Source organism: Aulostomus chinensis, chromosome 16 (genome assembly GCF_037954235.1).
Source record: "Aulostomus chinensis isolate RoL2024-O1b breed Wild chromosome 16, RoL_Achi_v1.0, whole genome shotgun sequence".
Lineage (NCBI taxonomy): Eukaryota > Metazoa > Chordata > Actinopteri > Syngnathiformes > Aulostomidae > Aulostomus > Aulostomus chinensis.
This window is the reverse complement of record NC_141335.1, coordinates 26,246,106-26,266,635: the sequence shown is the minus strand read 5'-3', so window position 1 is coordinate 26,266,635 and position 20,530 is coordinate 26,246,106. Positions and strand designations below refer to the sequence as shown.

The window sequence follows — 20,530 nt, the reverse complement described above, 5'->3', positions numbered from 1 at the left end:
CTTATTTGAATTAAAAGTAGCAAACGTACATCAAAATTTCACTTTTCAAAAAGGCACAACATGAATTGCTTCCTACAGGACTCGATTACCATCCACATGTATTTTAACCCTTTTTTGTCCACAGTGGTGGTGAGCTGATATCTGCTGTGATAAAAAGACTTTTTTGGCTGCGGCCTGGCGTGAGTTGCTCACCGCAGGCCAGGTAAATGCTTCCGCAGCAGCATTACTGTCGCTCTCCGCGACTGAGCGAGCGGCTTGAACGAAGCGTCTGTCCGCTGCTTCAGTCTTTGTTCGCTGTCATCGGCGCTGACGGAGAAGTTATAAACTGAAGAACCTCAAAGCTTAGCGGCTTTTTCCTGTTTGTGGGGGAACAATCAACAACCAGGTGCTGTGAATAAAACATCATCAAGGTCATTGTGTACCCGCGTCCCATACTGGGACATTTGTACGAATGTTCAATCTGAATATGTAGAGCGTTGCACACCTGGTATATAGAGGACTTTAAGTGGTGGCTGTGATTGCTGAAACATCACCACAGCCACTTGGAGGAGGTTCAGGTGTGCTTCGGCCCTACTTGGCCGGTTTCAGCTTGACTTGCCACACTTCAGCTCAGTTAAACTGGTAATAAAAATGCAAATCAACTCGGCGTGGTTTGACTTAGTGCAGCCGAAAGTGCCAATGGAGCATTTACAGAGGCAGATATTTCCCTCGGGACTTGATAGACACAAGAAAACTTTAAAACAAATAATCTAAATGGTTCCATATGCAGTGTTTGCTGATGTCAGCAGGAAAGGGGAGGCAAATCTGGACTTGTTTGGGCTGAGAGACATCAATGTACTCTGATTGCACCAAGGTCAGCTGACCTGTTTACGCCACCCCACCATCATGTTCACTCACATCTATGATTCAGTGTCCCAGAAGACTGACTCACCACCAGCTCAAGGTCTGAACTCTGACCGAGTCCTGCCCGAGGAGGAAGAGGAGGAGGAGGAGGCGGCAGCAACTCCCATTAGTGATGCATCTATGCATTTGCTATTATGAACAATATTAATATTAGTTTCTGTAATGTAAGCTGTGATAGAGTTGCAACGTAGCTAACGTCCAGACTGAGGCTTCTATCCTGGACACACGTGGTTGTTCTCACTCTCAGGTTGTCCACACAAACTCACAGAAAAAGTCCAAATCAGGTGGGATTTCTATAAAAGGCTGCACGGTGCAGTGGTCAGCACTGTGGCCTCACAGCACGAAGGTTCCGGTTTCGAGTCCCGGCTCGTGCGCAGGATCCTTCTGTGTGAGTCTGCATGTTCTCCCTGTTCCTGCTGGGTTCTCTCTGGTACTCCAGCTTCCTCCACAGTCCAAAGACATCAATTTGATGTATTCACACGGTTTATACTGATTGATTCTCTAAATTGACCGTAGGTGTGAATGTGAGTGTGAATGGTTGTTCGTCTCTCTGTGTTGGCCCTGCGATGGACTGGTGACCTGTCCAGGGTGAACCCCCCCTCTCGCCCATAGATGCTGGGATAGGCTCCACCCCCCGCGACCCTTACTAGTAAGGAATAAGCGGAAGATGACTATGGATGGATTTCTATAAAAATCCAGTATAATAGCGACAGGTTCATCGGAAGCATATAAGCTGCTGTGATACGTCCAGACAACACGAAGCACAAACACCTAAAACAAATTGAACAGGATGGGACGCGGTTCAGGAAATATCTACTGTAAAGGTGTCAAGACAGAGCGGTCCGCACACCTGCAGGACCTGCATGATGCTCCAGTCGCCCTCCTTAAATCTCCACAGTTCTGCTTCACACTCACATATACATATTTCTGACTATGTATGAAGTCATGGCAACCAAAAGGATAAATAATTTTATGTAAATATACCGGTGCTGTAGATAAACTGAAATTCCCAGTCAAAAAGCCATCTGCTTTATATGAGAATGTACAGGAAGGCCGTGCAGCTTCCCTCCAGGCCCCACCTCCCCAGGCATGTAGAGCAGAGCCGCCCCCCCATGGTACCCCCTCACGCATCAGCATCGGTGATATCATGTTGTACATCTACAGCGGGAGATACATTTTACAAATAATCTTGATATTCTCAGCACTTCCTCAATTCTCTACACGATGCTAATATCTCAAATATGACTTTGTTCTCTATTTTAGGCAAATTTGACCAAATTGCAGTGTGAACCATCTCAGATGGGATCCTTGTATTCACACGGTTTATACTGAATTATTATTTCAGCACCGTTGCTCTCTTTGCTTAAACAACCAGCCAGAATGACTTTCATCTTCTCCATTTAACTCAGGCTTTGGCCTGTAGCGTATTTCCCCACCGCGCCTGAAGTCCTGACACACTTACCTGTCAGTCAGATAAGGCCTGACATAGCACTACATGAACAAGATTTTCCTCCTCTATTCAAAGCTAAAATCTGTTGCCACTTCAGTAATGGAAAATTGTCTCTTGCACAGTGGCAGGGCTTAGTGACTGATAGAATTCATCATTTTCTGTCATCTTGGGATTTTTGCTGTGGAATTTCGAGCCGCGCAGTATAGAAAGGCCAATTTAATTTCAGGCTTCGCCCAGAAACCCTACTGTACTCTACCATAGATCATAACTCTGGATACAATAGTCAAGCCCCCGCATTCAGGTTTAATTTTGGAAGGATTTATTTTTCCCAGAGCAACAACGGCTCACATACATTCTGTTGGCCTCATTCATGCACAATCTTTTTTAATTGCATGCATAGAAATATAATAAGTGGAAACAAGATGTAGGAAAATGCAGGTTTACCTTCTACTGCAGTTGTGTCTCGATGTTCTGCCAAAATGAAATCTCTCACACACACAGGCATCTGCGGAGGACCTTCAATTTGTGACCTTCAGCGTATTTTTTAGTAAATTTCAACATTTAAGTCATTGCTACTAAAACACAGATCAGTTCAAGTTGTATAAAACATGATGGAAATATTACATAATGATTTATTCATATTTATGAATAAATGTGGGCATTTCTCAGGTTTTAGTAGGACAAATATGACCGACGCGCCGCTGCAGAACGTGGCATATTTCGTCTATAATGACCTGTGGCAAGAACTGCACCTGTGATATCAATCATGGTGCTTGTGCTGCTACATGAGGTTGCTGCTGTCAAGAAGAGACTTTCCCTCCGTGTCGTTGCTGCTGCGTTATTGATGATGGGACATTTTGGATTAATAACCTGCGCAGGACGACCCCCCCCTCCCCAAACACGGCCCTGACCGCAGTGGTATGACTCGCATCTGCTGCGGCAGCTGAGCCCCAAACAAATCTGTGACAACATTTCTGCACCCCCCCCCCCACACACACACACACACACACCACCAACATCTCTTTGCTGTTTCCCGCCATCAGAATCTAACTTTTGTTGCCTAATTGTTGTTCCAAACAGTTGCAAGCTGCTCACAGAGCAACTGCTCATTCTTTTGGTTCAGCGGTTTTAAAATGCTGGTGACTGAAGCAGCAGCAACACCACTGTGATGACAAAACGATGGGGCGTCAGGTTAACGCCCAGCTGTCACAAGCTAGCATAAACCCTCAGAAAGCTGCTCAGATTCACTCCTACACAAGGCTCCGTTCAGACACATTCTATTTTATTGAATTGCTCCGTTTCCTTGTCGGGGGTTTCTTGATGTTTACAGGCCTCCGACTTAAGAGTTTTGTTATTCCTTTGATGAATGTGGCGAATATGAAGATATTATGAAGAATTTTCTCATTCATATTGAATGGCTTTTCATCAAATTTATTAAAACCTTACTTATTATCTTTTTTAAAACATCCACTCTGCAGGAACCGAATGTGAGACTGAGATCAGCGAGTGTGATTCGAGCCCGTGTCAACACAACGGCACCTGCTCGGCCTTGGCGGGAGGCTATGAGTGCCAGTGCTCTACAGGTACGTCAGGTTATTGGGGAGCCAGAGCTCTGTGCAGTTCTATGTGTGGTGGCTGTGGTGGGCGGCGGTAATGCCGAGCGTTGGCATTTGTATGCTGCGAACGTAGCCTGAGATCGGTGGCCAGGGCCCCTCCGGCCATTCCAGGAAACACAGAAAACCAAAGGTGATCAGCCTTTGCTTGTGGTGCCTCCAGACTCGCCTGAGGAAGCTGGGCGGGAGAAGTCAGCATGATAGGATTCATATTTTTCTTTGCTTACTAAAAGTTTTCTTCTGTCCTTGTTTTTTTTTTCTTTTATTTAATGAATTATGGTTTTACATCTTATAATGTCTCAAGAAACGACCTGTTACAATGCATAATTAAGACATCATAAACTGCGTCGTGTCAATCACACCACTGATTACAACATTTTCAGCTGTGGAATAGAAGCAGCGAAGCACTACAGTCACATTGTGAATCATCTGTTTACTGTCTCAGCCTGTGATTGACATGTGAAAGACATCGCCGAGCTCGCTGCCAGAGCTGAACAATACAGCCAAATTGTGCAAATATTATATTATGAAACTCCCATGAATATAATTTCCCATTAATTGCTTATTTTGCCTCACCGGCTGAGTCTGAATTGACATTCAGTGAATGTAAACTGATGGACCACTCTGGGAGGCCCGTGGGTTGGCAGAGCCCCGCTCATTTATCTGGCTCTCACTCCTGCCCTCTCTATTTGAACATTTCACCGCAGCTCCAGCCAAAGGCGCTGCGGGCAGCCCAGTGGTCAGGTAACGCTTCCACTGTTGGTTCTAGCTGGTGTTCTCAAAAATATACAGAAATGTATGACACATAGGTCAAACGCTGGAAGGCATTAGTGACATGATGGAAGGTGACATTAAGAGAGCTGCATTGTATTTTCATCAGCTGGGGAGTTTTGTTAGCACGTCAAGTGTTCAGAGTGACTCTGTTCTCCCAGGATTTGATCAGAGTCAGTGTGATTCTACTGTTTATCCAAGTTCAAGTTAGCAGAGGCAACCTGTCCAGGGTGACCCCGCCATGACCTTTGACAGCATGAGTGGAATAGACAATGTATGGATGGAAGTTAGCAGAAGGCGAACCTGAAGTCGCCACCTCTGCCAGTGGGTATATCCTGGCTGCAGTGAGGGAATGTCGCCGGAGACACAAACTGCATCCCCTGGACGGCGAAGGTCTTAATGAGCACCACAAGCACCTGTTTGATCAGGAAGTGAACGTGCAGGAGTTTCATCTGCAAGAAAATAAGATGTACCAAAGCTTTAAATGATTGGGATGATGGATTGTGGTGCTAATCCAGGCAGAGCACAGAGTCTAACTTCAAAGAGTTTAAAAGTACAGACACACACACACACACACACACACACACGTATAAAGTGGGTTCTTATCGCCCCCATTGGCTGACCCTGGTGGGGATGATCAGGAACAGTCCATGCAAACGTTTGCACGATCACCTAAATGTTGTTTCCTGCGATTAACTTGTTTTAAGCGTTTACAGCCTCGGATGTGACCGTCCCTTGTGCTGTTATGGCTGAGTGTCAGTGTGTGAATCTGGCGGGGATGTTGGAGGAATCAGGGGCTTGGCTAGTGGCTATGTCATTTGGGTTATGGAGTGGGAACCTCCCATCACAGATGTCAGGTTGAATTAGACCCACGACGGCCCGGAAGGCTCAACACTGTGCCAACTCTGTTACACCTTCGCTAAGCACGAGCGCACTCGTCTGCCTGTGAGTGCAGGAATATTCATGTTCCAAACGTCCCTGCAGTGACAGCATTCACCATCTCACTCGCTACACCACTGCAGTAAGACACATGTTTTTGCCTCCAGTCGTACATGGGGTTGTGCTCAGGTTCTGTCCGGGACGTGCTGTCTGATCGCAGACTCGACGCTGGTATTTGCTCTGTGTCTCATCTGAAACATGAGATTGAGATCCCTACTTTTCACACAAACTGGTGCCTTTTCTTTTCAGCCAGAGGCACCAGCCACTCTTTTCTGCTACCGTGGAAGCAGCTTGCCTTAATCCCCAATCACAATTCCCTTACTGTCTGGGTAAACTGGTACTGGATGTGGCCGCAGATCCATGGTAACCGAATTCCATAGGGCAAACCCTGGCTCTCCAGCCTCCATCTCATCTGTTATCTCAGTAAACCTAAGCCTCTTAAGCTCATATGGCTGAGCTGCTGTATGTTCTCATGGTCAAGTTCCACAAAACCGCGTCTATAACCTAAGAAAATAGCTTGGATTTCTGGAGTCTTCAGACATGAGCAGTTGTAGGGAGTGTGATAACGATATTCGCTGTGACTGACACATCGACTTCATTCAATCAGTGCTCATGAATACATGATTTAGGGGAAGAAAACTTTCTTATAATCCTCCAGTCGACCCACATTTTGCTCCATTTTGTTTCTTAAGTTCATTGAAAGGAGGGCCTGGTGCAGTGTTACATCCTCAGTCTCCTGGTTAAGTGACGCTTCCGTTTATCAACCTTTATCTGACTTGGCAATACTCAAATTCAGCCCTTCACTTTGTTCATTCCATCAACAAAAACAACCAAGAAGTTCATCGTTTCAAACAAAAACTGATTCGAAAAGCATTTTAATCGATAGACTAAAACAAAATTAAATCAGCTGGCCAGACACCTGGAGACTCATTGAAGTGATTCTTCACCAAAAAATCTCTCAAGGATTTTTATTTCGATTATTATTATTATTATTAGCATTAGCATTTTTCCTTCTTAACTACGGAATGCAGAAAGAGTCAGCAATGTATATTTAGCTTGAAGCTAGTGGAAACTGACAGCTAAGGACAGCTAAACTGTGCTTTTACAAACTTTTCTCTGCTGTCAAAACAAAGTGTTTGTGGTTTACTGCACACATGGTTGGATTATGGGCACACAGATTATACCAGATTATGGCCCGGGGGGTTACTAAACTGCCAGTTATACTGTTTTTAGTCATCAGTCTCCTTTAGCTTCAAGCTAAGTACATGTAACTGTCTCTTTCTGCATGCTGGAGTCACAACGTAGCAAAGAAGGAGGGGAAAAAAAGTTTTTTGTATGAGAAAGGTAAAATACATTTTTGGGGAATTATCACATCAATGTTCACCTCAAAGAAATCCAGGTCAATGTGCACTCACTGGAATAGTTTGCTGTGTGAGATAAGACGAAAGTACTGAGGATGTGACTCAAGCTAGGCTACATCAAAAATAGGCTGCCAAAATTAACACTTCGTTCACGCAATCACACACTGACGGCGCAGGCGGCCATGAAAGGTGCCAAGCAGCTCATCGGGAGCAATTAGGGGCTCAGCGTCTTGCACATTTCAGCAGCATCTCAGGAGGAGCTGGGAATCGAACCAGTAAGCTCCTGCTGTCTGCGTCCATGCAGTTACATAACCAGACGTCACTCTTTTCGTGCAGGATTTCTGGGAAAGCGCTGTGAAGTGGACATAGATGCTTGTGCTCTACCCAACAACACGTGTCCGCCCAAGACTCAGTGTCTGGACCTTCCTGAGGGCCTGGAGTACGCCTGCCGTCTCCCCTGCCCTGGAAATCTGCAAGTGGGTGAAAAGGAAGCTTGATGGGATTTTTTGTTGTTCTGTGGTTGTTTACTGACTTTCCCACGAATGCCACAGCAGCACAGAGGCACAAGATGATTAATGAGGACGTTCATAAGTCATTTTCACTCCTTTATCTATTTAGAGGATTTTGCACACTTGGTTTAGTCTTTTTAAGGAACACAGAACATTATAGTTGAGTCCTGACCAGAAAAATCACCTTGATGCCTGGCTGAGAAATTTTATGGATGCATCTCCAAACATTTTGTGTGACACATTGAAATGAGCCATAGCTGAATATCAATGCTGAAAAGAGTGTCTGTTAGGGTTTAAACCCAACGTGAGAGGAGACATTAGTAATATCAGCTCTGTGTACAGCAAACTGTCCCCACAAAATGAATTAGAACATTGAGAACTTAAGTGAGAGGGTATCAAACATAAATTCTGTATTTACCAAATGTGGGATAATCCTTTGTTATACACCGGGATAAAAGTAAGCACAAATCCCACAGGGAGATTGACAGCAAATGCAATAATCCATAAACAGAGCAATCAGCTAGGCTGAACTCCACTCCTGTTGGTTCACCTGGGCAGAAATTCTACAGAATTCCCGATGAAGGGATCTGTGGCTCCTTTGAGACGTCTGTAGAGTCAAGTCACTTTTATTTGTACGTCTCCAAATCACGTCAAAAGTTACCTCTTGACACGTCCAGATGAAGCAGGACTAGAACCATACTCTCACGTTAAAACAGGTCATTTCGCTGAATTTCATTTAAAGAGACCCAACATTCACCCATGAGCTGAAAAGCTGCCTTTTAGCCTGCAGAACCATCAGCCGACCCATGGACGGCGCTGTTCGTGAGGCAGACTCCAACTGACGTCAGCTGAGCACACAAACGTGCTGAATTGCTGAATCATCGTGATGTTTCTTTCCCCTCCTCAAACGTATCTGGTCAATCCAGAAAAAACTGTTTCCCTCAGGTGAATCTGGTGTGTTGCTTTAACAGAAGTACAGTCGCGTTTTCCTCTTTTATACTCATTGCATTCAAATTTATGCCAAGAGCAGATTTTTCTCTTAAAGTGGATGAATCCAACCTCTGCATGTTAAAACCTGAACAGAAGACATTCTTCCACTGACAGACGGAGAATGTGTGGAGCAGGGCTGGTGTTGGCCCCCTTACAAAAATGACATGATGTCTGCGTTATTCAGCTTCCCACCGGCCAGCTTTTGTTCCTCCACTCCTGCGGACCCACACCCGTACCAGCCAGCAGACATCAGGCTCTTTGTGACTGAGAACTCTTGAAGGGTTTAACCCTCAATGCTCATTGAGCTTGTCCTGTAGCACATATGTACACGCTACGTGGAGCACTGAGGAAATCCAGTTCCTGGCAGTGTTCGTGAGTGTTTTGTTCCTGTAATGAAGCACATGCACAACCAGTTAGCCACTGTATCATAGAGCAATGGTTCTGTTCGCACTCAAGATGAAGTCATTTCATCTTTGTTGGGCTCAGTTACTTAAAAACCTGTGGGGAAATTCTGCAGCACTGCGTGTATTTGCACGTGATGCAGCTCATGTATGTCAGCGTTTGTCCCGTGTCTGCAGCCGTGTGCCAACGGAGGACGCTGTGTTTTGAATAGCGCCAACAGCTACACCTGTATCTGCGCGCCTGGCTGGTCTGGCCAGACCTGCCGTGTAAACGTCAACGACTGCGTGCATCATTGGTGTCAGAATGGAGCCACTTGTGTGGACGAGACTGATGGTTACAGGTGAGTGCTCAAGTCTTGATTGTCAGCAGAATGTCAGTGACCGTAGAAGCAGTGACCCTTATTCAAGGTTGGAAGAGTTCCTTCTCCTCTAGACAGTATTAAGAAATTCTCTTTAATCTGTTGCTAGCTGCCTCTGTCCCAGAGGATACACAGGCGCCTTCTGTGAAGAGGACATTGATTACTGTGTTGGCCGTCGCTGCTCGGAACACGGTGTTTGTGTGGACCAGCAGTATAACTTCACCTGCCGCTGCATGCTCGGATTCGAAGGGTCGCTCTGTGAACTGGAAGCAAACGAGTGCAGCAGCTTCCCCTGTGCGAGTGGAGCCACCTGTGTGGACCTAATCAGTGATTATCAGTGCCACTGTCCCCCAGGGTTTGAGGGTATGAGGCCATCTGATGGTAGTGAGAGCTTCTTTACAGCTCGAGTAGTAGATTTAAAGTGGGTCTCTATGGTAAAACATTTCTGTTGGACTGCCTGTTGGAACAGGACTTTCCTGAGTTTGTATCAGTTTCAAACCTGCCTTATTTACTCCGCTCTGCTCGAACTCCGGTGCTGCTTTGTGGAGTTCCTTTGGGCAGACGTGAACACAGCGCTTGTATTCAGGTGCAGACAGAAGAAGAAGTCAAAATTAGGTGTTTTCTGTCCACTTATGCTTCATTTGTGTTCAGTTTATTACTCATTAACGTTACAAGATTTTTTTTATAAACTTATAATCAGACTACAAAGCAAGAAATCTCTGTATGACTGTTACTCAATGAAATGAACGACTGGTCATTCAGTTGACACCAAACTGAAGAAGGTTTATGAGGTCTGGCGTTAAAGGCTCTGAGATGAGCGTCAGAATCACTGAGATGACAGCGTGAGATCACCCGAGCGGTCCTCTGCCCCTGGAACAGTGGGTGCTGCGCGAGTCAGGAGCTGTAATAGTGGTCAGTCTCAAAATAAGCAGAAGAAAACAATTTGCTGAATAAAAATAACTAAATGATCGAACCAAGAAGAATAAAACATTTTAAAAGTTTTGAAGAATCACAGCTTAAGTAAAACCGGGGAACGCCCTCTGAAAAAAATAGTTTCATAAGAAGGAACTTAAGAAGATTAGTGAGTCAGCCGACCTGACTTCCTCGGGCAGATTGTTCCAGAACCTGGAGGCCCGACTGCTGTGCTCCCTCCAGGTATCAGCCAGAGCAGATAAGGGACCTCTGACCGAGACTCTCAAGGCCTGTAATGGCGTGAGCAGTACCACGAGGTCACAGATACAGTGAGGAGAGGCCATAAAGAGCCTGAAATGTAATAAGTAGAATCTTAAAGTCCATAACACATCATCGAAGGAGGCGGTGCAAAGAGGCAGCGGCGATTTGGTTTCCTCTGGCAGTTTCTGCCTCGCTGCTCAGTTCAGGCAGATAAAAAATATCTGTTGCAATAATAACAATGATGTAGGCGTGCATGTAGAGGTGGATCATATTTAAGAAATAATTTGAGATGATAAAAACATATCACGTCACAAATTGATGCTCAGATTTCCATGATTCAGCCAAAGAGCAAGATTTCAGGCAAACAAATGATTACTGGCTGGCTTACGGAGCGGTGGATCGAGGCTGAAGTCGTAGCTGCCTTCATGAGCTATCGAGTTCTGTGTGATTAACAGAGCGCTTGTCAGTCCTCACAGTCATAAAGGCAAATGTTGTATTGCCTTTAGTTTGACAGCGCCGCAGACAGAGGAGCCGATCCTGAGGAGAGGGCTGGGAGGTTGAAAATAGCGCTGGAGGCCAGACCAGCGCAGCTTTATATTTGACAGTAAAATCTTTAATCAATTCCATATCTAACTCTTGCCCAGAGGATACTAAAATTGAGATTAAACCATTTATATGTATATACAAGCTGCAGGACTTTGAATACCTTCTAATCATGTTTGAGCCAAAAAAATCAGCTGCAATCTGTCAGCTTGTTCAAAACCAAATTACATACTTTCTAAAGTCCCCTAATATCAGCAGAGGAACATAATCCCTGCGTCCCTGGCGGTATTACATTTGGGTGTGTTTTTGTCTCTCTCTGCAGGACGGACCTGCTCCGAGAATGTAAATGATTGTTGGTCACAGCCGTGTCTAAACGGCGGCTCGTGTATGGATCTGATAAACGACTACATTTGTCTCTGTCCCCTTGGTAAGTACCAGCCATTTGAGTTTTATTGATCATCTTTACAAAAATATCACACTATTAATTGTCTCAATGCTTTAGCATGGAAATATGAGACAAGTTTGTTTCTTATTCGTTGATAGCTGGCGCTCATCGTTTTTCACCTCCTCCTGTAAATTCACTGACAGCTAAGAGAGAGCTCGAATGGCGTCAGGAAACGGTGGAAGATCCTTTCCACACGTGTAGGCCGGATAAATGATGTGTGTCTGACGCGCTTTTTGCAGGATAACGGCTACAATTACCACGTTACCACCTTAAAAACACCCCAGATCTTCCCCCTCACTGAAAATGACATGAATCCACAAATGTTTCTCACTTCACAAGTTTGACTGCTGGACACAAGATGTCTCCCACTTCCCTAGAGAGCCCATTTGTGACCTGGAGGCTTCAAAGTTCCACATTGTGTCAGTGGCAGCTGAATTTTGGACCAGGATCAGCTTCCAAAATGGTTGTGATGTCACAAATGCTGGTCATACAGTAGATCCGCCTCCTCGGTCAGAGCAACACTTTGACCAAGTGTTTGAAAACAACCTCCCATTGTCAAACTTAGCACATCCATCATTCAGCAAACATTCATTCCTGTGGGGACAAGAAGAAAAACATTTCTTTGATTGGAGGGCGACTTCAAATAAGCGTTAATAAAAGGACGTCTGATGACGCAGCTGGGAATAAATCTGGCAGAGTGAAGCTGGAGAAACTGAACAACTGCATTTAATCAAGAAGAAAATCAACCAGTAGACCTGCAAAGAACATAACACTGTTCACAACACACACACACACACACACACACACACACGCGACAAAAGTAAATACAGTGTCTCAGACACGTTATGTTATTTTACTTGTCCCAGCAATCATTTGTCTTCAGCAGGGTGATGTGTTGCTCACTCAGAGGCTGATTGGTCCTTCAGCTAACAGAATACGTCACACTTAACTTGATTACGACTTAATGACCTTTAAAAGGCCAACGTCACCAGTAAACGTCTGCAAACTGCAGAGCGACTGAGCAAGGACAAACACTGGAAACACACCCAGGCACAGTGAGAGTGGGTGTGGAGGGTTATGCTTTGTGCTTTCCATTTATTTTCCCATTTTTATCTTGTTGTTGTTGTGCAACGTGTTATAGTTGTTGGTGCCGTTCCCGTAAATTTGCCCCGGATTCCCTGAACAATAAATGAACATTAATGTGGGTGAAGTCACTGAAACCTCTCCTGCCCTGAGACATGTACGGCACCTGTTGCATGGTGTGTTTTATTACATTATAGCCAGAGCAAATCCATCACTGTAAATACTCTGCTCTCATTATCTTCCTACCTTTCACTCAAATTAGATTCAGGCAAAAACAGAACACCAATGTGTCAGGAAGGCTTCCATTACTGTTGAGATTTCATTGACAGATTTATAGACAGGTGTTTTGATCTCCTCATCTTTACAAAACCCAATTAGATAAAGAGTCTGTCAGCTTCTCCCCGCAGAAGCCGCACAAAAGTCAGAAAAGAGGGACAGTTTGGCCGCTCAGACCCGCATCGCAGCTACTGGACCAAATGCTTGTGGTGTGAATTTTAAACTCTATTTGTTTAATATCAAGACTGGAACAGTACCAGTTTTTACTATGTGGCACCTTACCATGTTTTGCAGAACACCGAAATCCCATCAGGATTATGTTACGCTGGTTAAGTGTGTCATGTTGCTGAAGTGCAATTAAAAGCCTCCAAAAAATGCTGTATCACTCTGAGTGCAGATAAAAGTGTAGCTGCACAAACTGTGAGAACTTAAATCGCATTTCATGACTAAAAAAGTCCAGAAAAATGTTGGTAGGTTTCAACGTCACCTGACTTTTTCTGCACTTTTCCAAAGAATTCATTTATCAATTGTAGTTAAGATTAGATAAAAAACATTTGATCTGAGCCAATAAATACGTGGGAGTCCTGGGTCACATGACCTGATGTGGATGCTGGTGGGTTTTTGGGCCCGAGGGACTGGGACTCCTGATTGTACTGGTTGATGGGACTGAGATGATGAACTGGCATTGCTTATATGTTTGTAGTTGTTAACCTTTGGTCTCTGGTAGCTTCAGGCTACAAGTATGATGCTGATGATGTATGAACTATGGAAGAATTCTGTCATGCAGGAAAAAACCTAAGTACTCAAAAAAAAGGATAATTTGGGGATTTAGTATTATTTAGAATATCTCTAACTTCAGGTGTCACTCCTGTACATGGAGTTAAGTGACTAATCAGTAACATCGAAGTCTTATGATTGATGTCCTTGAACATAAATTCTCCTCCTGTCGTTTTGACACATGCAGCTCACTGCGAGAAGGTTTTTGATAATGCAGATGCTTCGTCGTTAGCATGAGTGCACCAACATTTGCCTGGTGTCTACTTCAAGGAAACTAGCTAGTATGTCTTTGTACTGCAGTTCTGTGAGATTAAGTGTCAAACTCTAAGTTTCCCTCTCTTCTGTTGGCAGCAGAGTTCAGCTGGCTGTCAGCGAGAATAGGATGTCCCATTTGGTGATGGTGACACTGTAAATGTGACATTCCTTCATGCAACATTAACCTCGGAGTGAATTGCATGCACAGTTGGTTATTAAACACTTCTGAAACACTCTGTTGGGGGCAATACTAGTCCATTAGCTAGTCAAGGCAATAGCTAATGTGATGGGAAAAGGGTAGTTGGAAGGTCATCAAACATCGAGATGGATGTTTTTGATGTAAAGGATGCTGCTCTAGATTAAAGTTACAATACAAAGAAAGGAGTCACATGATCTGATATAAATGCTGCCTCGTGTCTGTAATGGCGTTTGTTTGAAATACTTCACCCGCCATGCTCCTACTTTGCAGGCGCTGACATCATGACTTTGACTCTTAGTTTAAAGTCTTGATGATTAGGAGGTTCTTTATGTTCAACAATTACGTTGAAATCATCCTCAAAAAGTCCTTCTCGTGGTCAAGGTCTAGACAGTGACTTTCAGGATGTGGGCGTGGCCACACATAACGAGCGTCACTTGTCGGGGCTTTATTTACAACAATAGCTATTGACGCGGGTATCTATCAGTGACAGGCACATGCACATTTGGTGGGGGAGATAGATGTGATATAGATCAGCGTGGTGGGTTGGGTCGCTGTCAATGATCTCCCCAATTAACATACTGCATAGCAGGTACATTGCAGGAGGAGGAATCAATGGGCCCGTTAATCCACTATAGGAATGGCGTCTTTGCCCACTACAACATGCAGATACATAAATATACGTCGATCCAACATGGAGGGGTTTGGCTGATTTATTTCATCTGTTGCAGGATTCAAAGGAAAGGATTGCTCCGTAGATATTGACCTTTGCTCATTCGGGCTGTGCAGTGAACGTACACTGAGATGCACTGAGACCAAGGATGGACAGAACCTCTCCTGCACGTGTGAGAAAGGTGAGCAGGACCTTTAACTGCTGCTGGATTTTTACATGCATGTGAAAAAAGTTTGAGAATAAAAACAGTGTAGTGACGTACACAGAGTCCAGTTCACTGAGCTGCAGGAGGATGATGCTGCTCCATATCAGGTAGGCATGACTCTCAGACCCTGAACCGGGCCTAGGAATGTGGCAGGGGTGAGTGGTGAGGTAATACCAGATGAGCTTAAGTGTGAGGAATAAAACCTGGTTTTGGACTGTTCAGCCCCCAGATTAACCTGAGGACGCTCGGCTGGTGCTGCGGCCTCTCCGCCGTGTCCTCTGGGGAGTTTTCACCAGGATTCTCTGGCTGGTTACATCACCGGTGTTGTCTGCACCTGATCAGCTGCCCAGTGGGGCCTACTGATACACAATCACGTGTGCATTGATCTGATTGAGGGGGAAAAAACACAGTATCTCAGATTCCAAGTGTTCATTTTAATTATTTGTGTGAAATTTCTGTCCATGCACACGTCTGGAGGCATCGCTGACACACAGCCACAATGCAGTGTGGTGACAGTTGTGTACATTATTCTTTGATTCATATCGCCACTTGTATGTGTCCAGGTCAAGCTTAACTAGGCTTGCCAGGTCTCCACTGGTCTTTCAGCCACCAGCAGAGATGGTGATAACACCGGAGGAGGAGGCTCGACCTGTTAGACATTGAGGACATGTCAAGGCTTCAGTTTGTGCTTGTCCAGAAAGTCCTGGATGGTGGGACTTGAGTAAGAATATTTTGCCTGGAAGCGGATGATATTCCAGACAGACAGCAGCTCCGCCATCTCTTTTCACATGTACAGCTGTTATGGAGAAGTTCACGTAGCCAGATCGATAAGTGTGACGGCACTGTGCTGGCACATGTCAGTGAAGGCTTGTGAGAGATATCTCATGTAAATGAAAGCGACCTGCCGTGAGCAGCTCTCCCTCTGAACACCTCTCAAGGGCAAACTGAAATTCTGCCTTCTAGACGTTTCAGGTCAGCGCACTTGGCAACCATAGTGTCTAATGTTTGCCAATGTATTGTGTAGGAAACATGTTTCCCCCCCCCGTCCTGTGTAACTCAGACTGTCAACTGTTCGACCCACTGTTCGGTACCGATGCTAAATCGCTATCACTGAACTCCCAATGTCCCAATGGTGGATTATGAGTTGGATTTATGTCACAGTTGTTAAAAGACCACATTATGACAACTTTCGGGAACAATGAAGAACTCCCTCAAGTTTTCTATTTTAATGCTATATATTCTGTTTGTATTCATATACAATGTGTAACACCAGGTTTCACATATTCCCAGTCACACTGTCCGGTGTTAGTCTCTCTATATAACATAACACAAGGAAAAGCATTTCTTTGTAGACGAGCACTAGAAAGATAGCAAGTCAAGTCAGGTTTATTTGTGTGTCACCAGACTTGACTCTGTCCAAGTAGAGCAGGTCCAGCACCTCCCTCCTTCAATGAACCTCCACCCAACAATTCTCCATCAGCAGCACATCCTGCAACAGCAGCCAGCAGAACCTTCCTTTACCAGCAGGAAGGTGGAGCAGATCCAGGCTGTAGTCTGTGAGCAAACCTGTAGCTTGTTAGTTTGGCTCTGCTTGCATTCTGTCCACCAGCTCCTCAAGAAAAGCTGAATTTATTCAGTGTACTTGAGCAAATACAGGACCAAAACTGAACAGGTTAGAGATGATGGAGGTTCCTGCAGGGATGAACGGACGTTGACTCACATGCACTAACAGGAGAATGTGGGAGGGAAGCCTAACACAGGGAACACCTTAGCCATGCATAAAATCGGTTGAGCTCCGACCATTGATGTTTCATCTCAAACTTCTCTCGGCTTTTGCGAGAAAACTTCTCATTCTGCTGTAATGCAGCTTCCACGTTCTTAATTATGAGGATCTCATCGCTCAGAGTCTTTCTTGGCCAACAGTGCAAAAACCTTCACATTGATCACATCAATAAGTGATGTGTGGTAGCCGAGTGTTAGGTTGATAATGCTGCTTAAACCCTGACAGGCCTCTTCTCTTTAATGGCCAGTGTGTGTGTGCATGTGTGTGGGAGAGAGAGATGTAAGCTCGTGCACACAAATGCATGTGTGCACCCATGCATGTTTATTTGTTTCATGTGGTTTCCTTTGTGAGAAGATTGACTTTGATCGCAGGAATCAGTGGATTTGGCTTGTTAATGTGATCTATCAGAGGGACAATAACCAGCTCTTATTAAACATGATTAAATAATCCAGTGAGCTGAATCTGCAGCTGCACAGCGAGGCCTTTCAATCGATACACGCTTTGAAAACCAGCTTCAGTTTGGAAAAACAAAGTCACGCTGATCCTAATTGGCTGAGCAAAAGGATTCCAATAACCTGTTTTGTTTTTGTTTCTTTTAACCTGCCGCAGGGTTCGGAGGGTCATTTTGTGAAATAAATCTCAATGAGTGCGAGTCCCGTCCGTGCCAGAACGGTGGTAGTTGTGTGGACGGCATTGACCGGTACCAGTGCTTCTGCACAGAGGGTAAGCTGAAACTCATTTCATTCCCCCGAGTTGACGCGATTATTTGGCTCAATTCTGCGAGTGAGCGACCAACCGATCTCTGCCTGGGAGTTACAACCCTGGCTTCAACGCAAAAACTATGAAAGAACATTTTTACACTCATTCATTCGCGGTGATTAGTCATTTGTTGGTCTGCTTCTTATTCCTGGTAATAAAAGGATAAGCAGAGATGAAAGGAGGGAATTATTTCCACTGTAGCGGTGACTCATCTCATGTACTGCTGATGAACAACAGCCACAACGCTGAAAAACCAGGAAGGCTGAGTAATGTAATTATGGTAATGTTATTACAGTCATGTAATTAGTTTTTGAATGCCATTATCCCAAGTTTATTATTGCATTTTGAGGCGATAACTAAGCTTCTTTCCTCATGATAAAGACTTACCTTGTTAATTTTCTCAAGAAATCAAAAGGGTGATTCTTGAGAAAATTGTTTATTCACTGATAAATAGACCTGACGAAAATAACGCTTGCACTAACTTATTAATTATCTTAAATTAACGATCAAATGAGCATTGCAAGCATGGCACTCAGAGCTGTCAATAAAAGGCACAACAGACGCAGCTTTGCTCAAATTTGCCCAAACAGACCTACGGAGGTGATAAACATAAATCTTTGAATAATGTTTGACTAGACTGAATAATGTTTACGAGCCCAAGCACGTTTCTGCATTGGTTACTGTCTCATTTGATGGCTGGTACCTATCCCCCTTTATTTCTCTGATGGGAGATGATTGTAAAAATGATTGTGATGTGATGATGTGAAAATGTTCGCTTTGTCTCATTAACTCCTGTCTCCACAGTCCAGCCCTGAAAATGGTTTAGAGAATTAATGAAAAAAAAACCAGAAAAAACATAATGACTTGACTTTTCTCTGTATCCACTCGTCCAACCAGCCTATTTTACAATCAACGCTAAATCCATTAAACTCATTCTTTGGAAGAAAAAAGGAATATCTAGCCTCCCAGATATTTAAAATAATGGACTATGATTTTAATAAGTTCAACACTTATGACCGAAATTTGATCTTCCTCACATAGTATTTCCTCCTCATTATCAACTCAAGAAGTCATTCATGCAGAAAATGGATTAAGAGCATCAAAGTTCAGAGTGCTCTTGGTAGATCTGAGTGATCAAAACAAATTTGATATGAATAAATTATTACAGCCAAATGAAGAGCAGCATTCACGCCTTTTCCTCTGTGTAGACATCGTCTTGTCTGCTGCTTCTGTCCTGAACAAAACTGTAGATGAGTAGCATGAGATGGGGGTGTGGAAGGGTTCAGCCTTTCTGGCTCAGTTTGCAAGAGACCTTATCGTCTCCACGTGCTCGGCCTGGGCACAGAAACACATCCACCATCTCAGCCTCCCCCCCATGAAGAGGTGAGTGTTAACAGGATTGGTCCCGACCAAACGGCACATGTGACTGTGCTGATTAGCCCAACTTGAGCCACAGACCAGGAACTAATCAGCAGCTATGCTGTTTGATTGGAATGACCCTTTACTCTAATCAGAAGGTGTTTCGTAGGCCATGATGCTGATTGCTACTTGTGTTCACACTGGTTTCCAATTCGACATTCCCTGTGGTTTCCTGACTCGCAGTTCAACAAATGCTGGGTTTACGTTTCTCTAATCATGTGAAGTCTCTCCATCATATAAATACCTGCTTCCGCACACTTCCGGGTCACGTTCATCAGGAGGGCGAGCGGCAACAGATCTCAGGGATTTTTCCAACAATTTTTTGGTCCAGTTGACATCTTACCTGAGAGACACAACTCTGATTAAGCCTTGATTGTGGGTGAGGCATGTTATGCATTTTTAATGAAGCCGGCATAATTGTCAAATTTTATGACGTGGGGAGAGGTGGAAATGGGTTCCATGGTCAGTTTGAGAAATGATGAGTATTTGACCTGCACCAGTGGTGCTGATAGCCAGGCATTAGTCACGGGCCTCCTGTAGCTGCTGTGTGTGACAGCGCTAATGATAGTCATTTTGTAGCGTGACCATGCGGCGGAATATATTTATGGGCGACTAAAATGTCCGAAATTGGCAGCAGTCAGTTTTACGTCATTACATTTACCATTTATTTTAGAAATATCAAATATGCTGAAATATACTGTTCATCCAGAAGACACGCATGCGCGCGCGCGCACACACACACACACACACACACACACACACACACACACGATGGAAGAGGATTTACCACTGCAAATACCAACTGTAGTCAAATTATACAACTCCAGTAAAGCATTTAAAGTGACGCTTATTGGCATCTTTTGGACTCTGGTGTTTACTGACATTCACACGCCACCTCTGATGAGATCTCTCTTTTTCTCATCGTTCCAGGGTTCGGAGGGTCGAACTGCGAAATCAATTATGATGAATGTGTTCATGGATACTGCTCCAATAACTCTACATGTATTGACCTGGTTGCAGACTATGAGTGCGTCTGTCCTCTGGGCTTTGCCGGTGAGTTATCGCTGTCATCATTTTCAGCATTTAGGCTTTAATAAAAGCAGCCAGACCGATGACTCATCACCACTTGTGACATCACATGGCTTTAAACTGATTCAAGAGCTAATCCACCTACTCTAGAATCCCCGAGATTGTTTCAAAGTCTCTCTTTGATACAAGAAAAGGAATTGTTGAAAATATGTGTCCATAAAGTCAATGCTGAAAGGACCCGGCATCACTGAATCATTTGTATGTTGAATTTCTGAGACGTGCCCTGGCCCACCCACTGTCACAACAAGAACATGTTAAATCGCTGGAGGAACAAATATATTTATTTCCAAATAGAAAGCACCTCGAGAACATATACCTCCACCAACGATGCAGCGTCGATGAGGATAAAGAAGAGGGTACTGTCAAAATCTCCTCCAAGTTGTTTTCCTAAGAGCCAAACGTTGCTCCTCCTGATCAGCGATCCAGAACACCGTCCAGCATCCCTGGGACGTCGATTCCCTCCGACTAAAACACATCAATGAATGTCCTCAAAATGTGCTTGAATTCCTCTGAGATATCGACCGTGATATTGAAATATTCCTCTTTCACGTGGACTCA

General features: G+C 44.3%; 1 protein-coding gene across 1 annotated transcript in view; it reads left to right on the top strand.

Annotated features, from left to right (window-relative positions):
- eys (EGF-like photoreceptor maintenance factor) overlaps positions 1-20,530 on the top strand; it is a 186,283-nt gene that overhangs the window by 49,896 nt on the left and 115,857 nt on the right. Inside the window, exons 10-17 of the mRNA XM_086179793.1 lie at positions 3,832-3,936; positions 7,374-7,513; positions 9,115-9,278; positions 9,406-9,659; positions 11,335-11,439; positions 14,776-14,898; positions 17,315-17,428; positions 19,814-19,936. Of these exons, the coding sequence (XP_086035919.1) occupies positions 3,832-3,936; positions 7,374-7,513; positions 9,115-9,278; positions 9,406-9,659; positions 11,335-11,439; positions 14,776-14,898; positions 17,315-17,428; positions 19,814-19,936 (1,128 nt within the window). The remainder of the gene's footprint in view (positions 1-3,831; positions 3,937-7,373; positions 7,514-9,114; positions 9,279-9,405; positions 9,660-11,334; positions 11,440-14,775; positions 14,899-17,314; positions 17,429-19,813; positions 19,937-20,530) is intronic.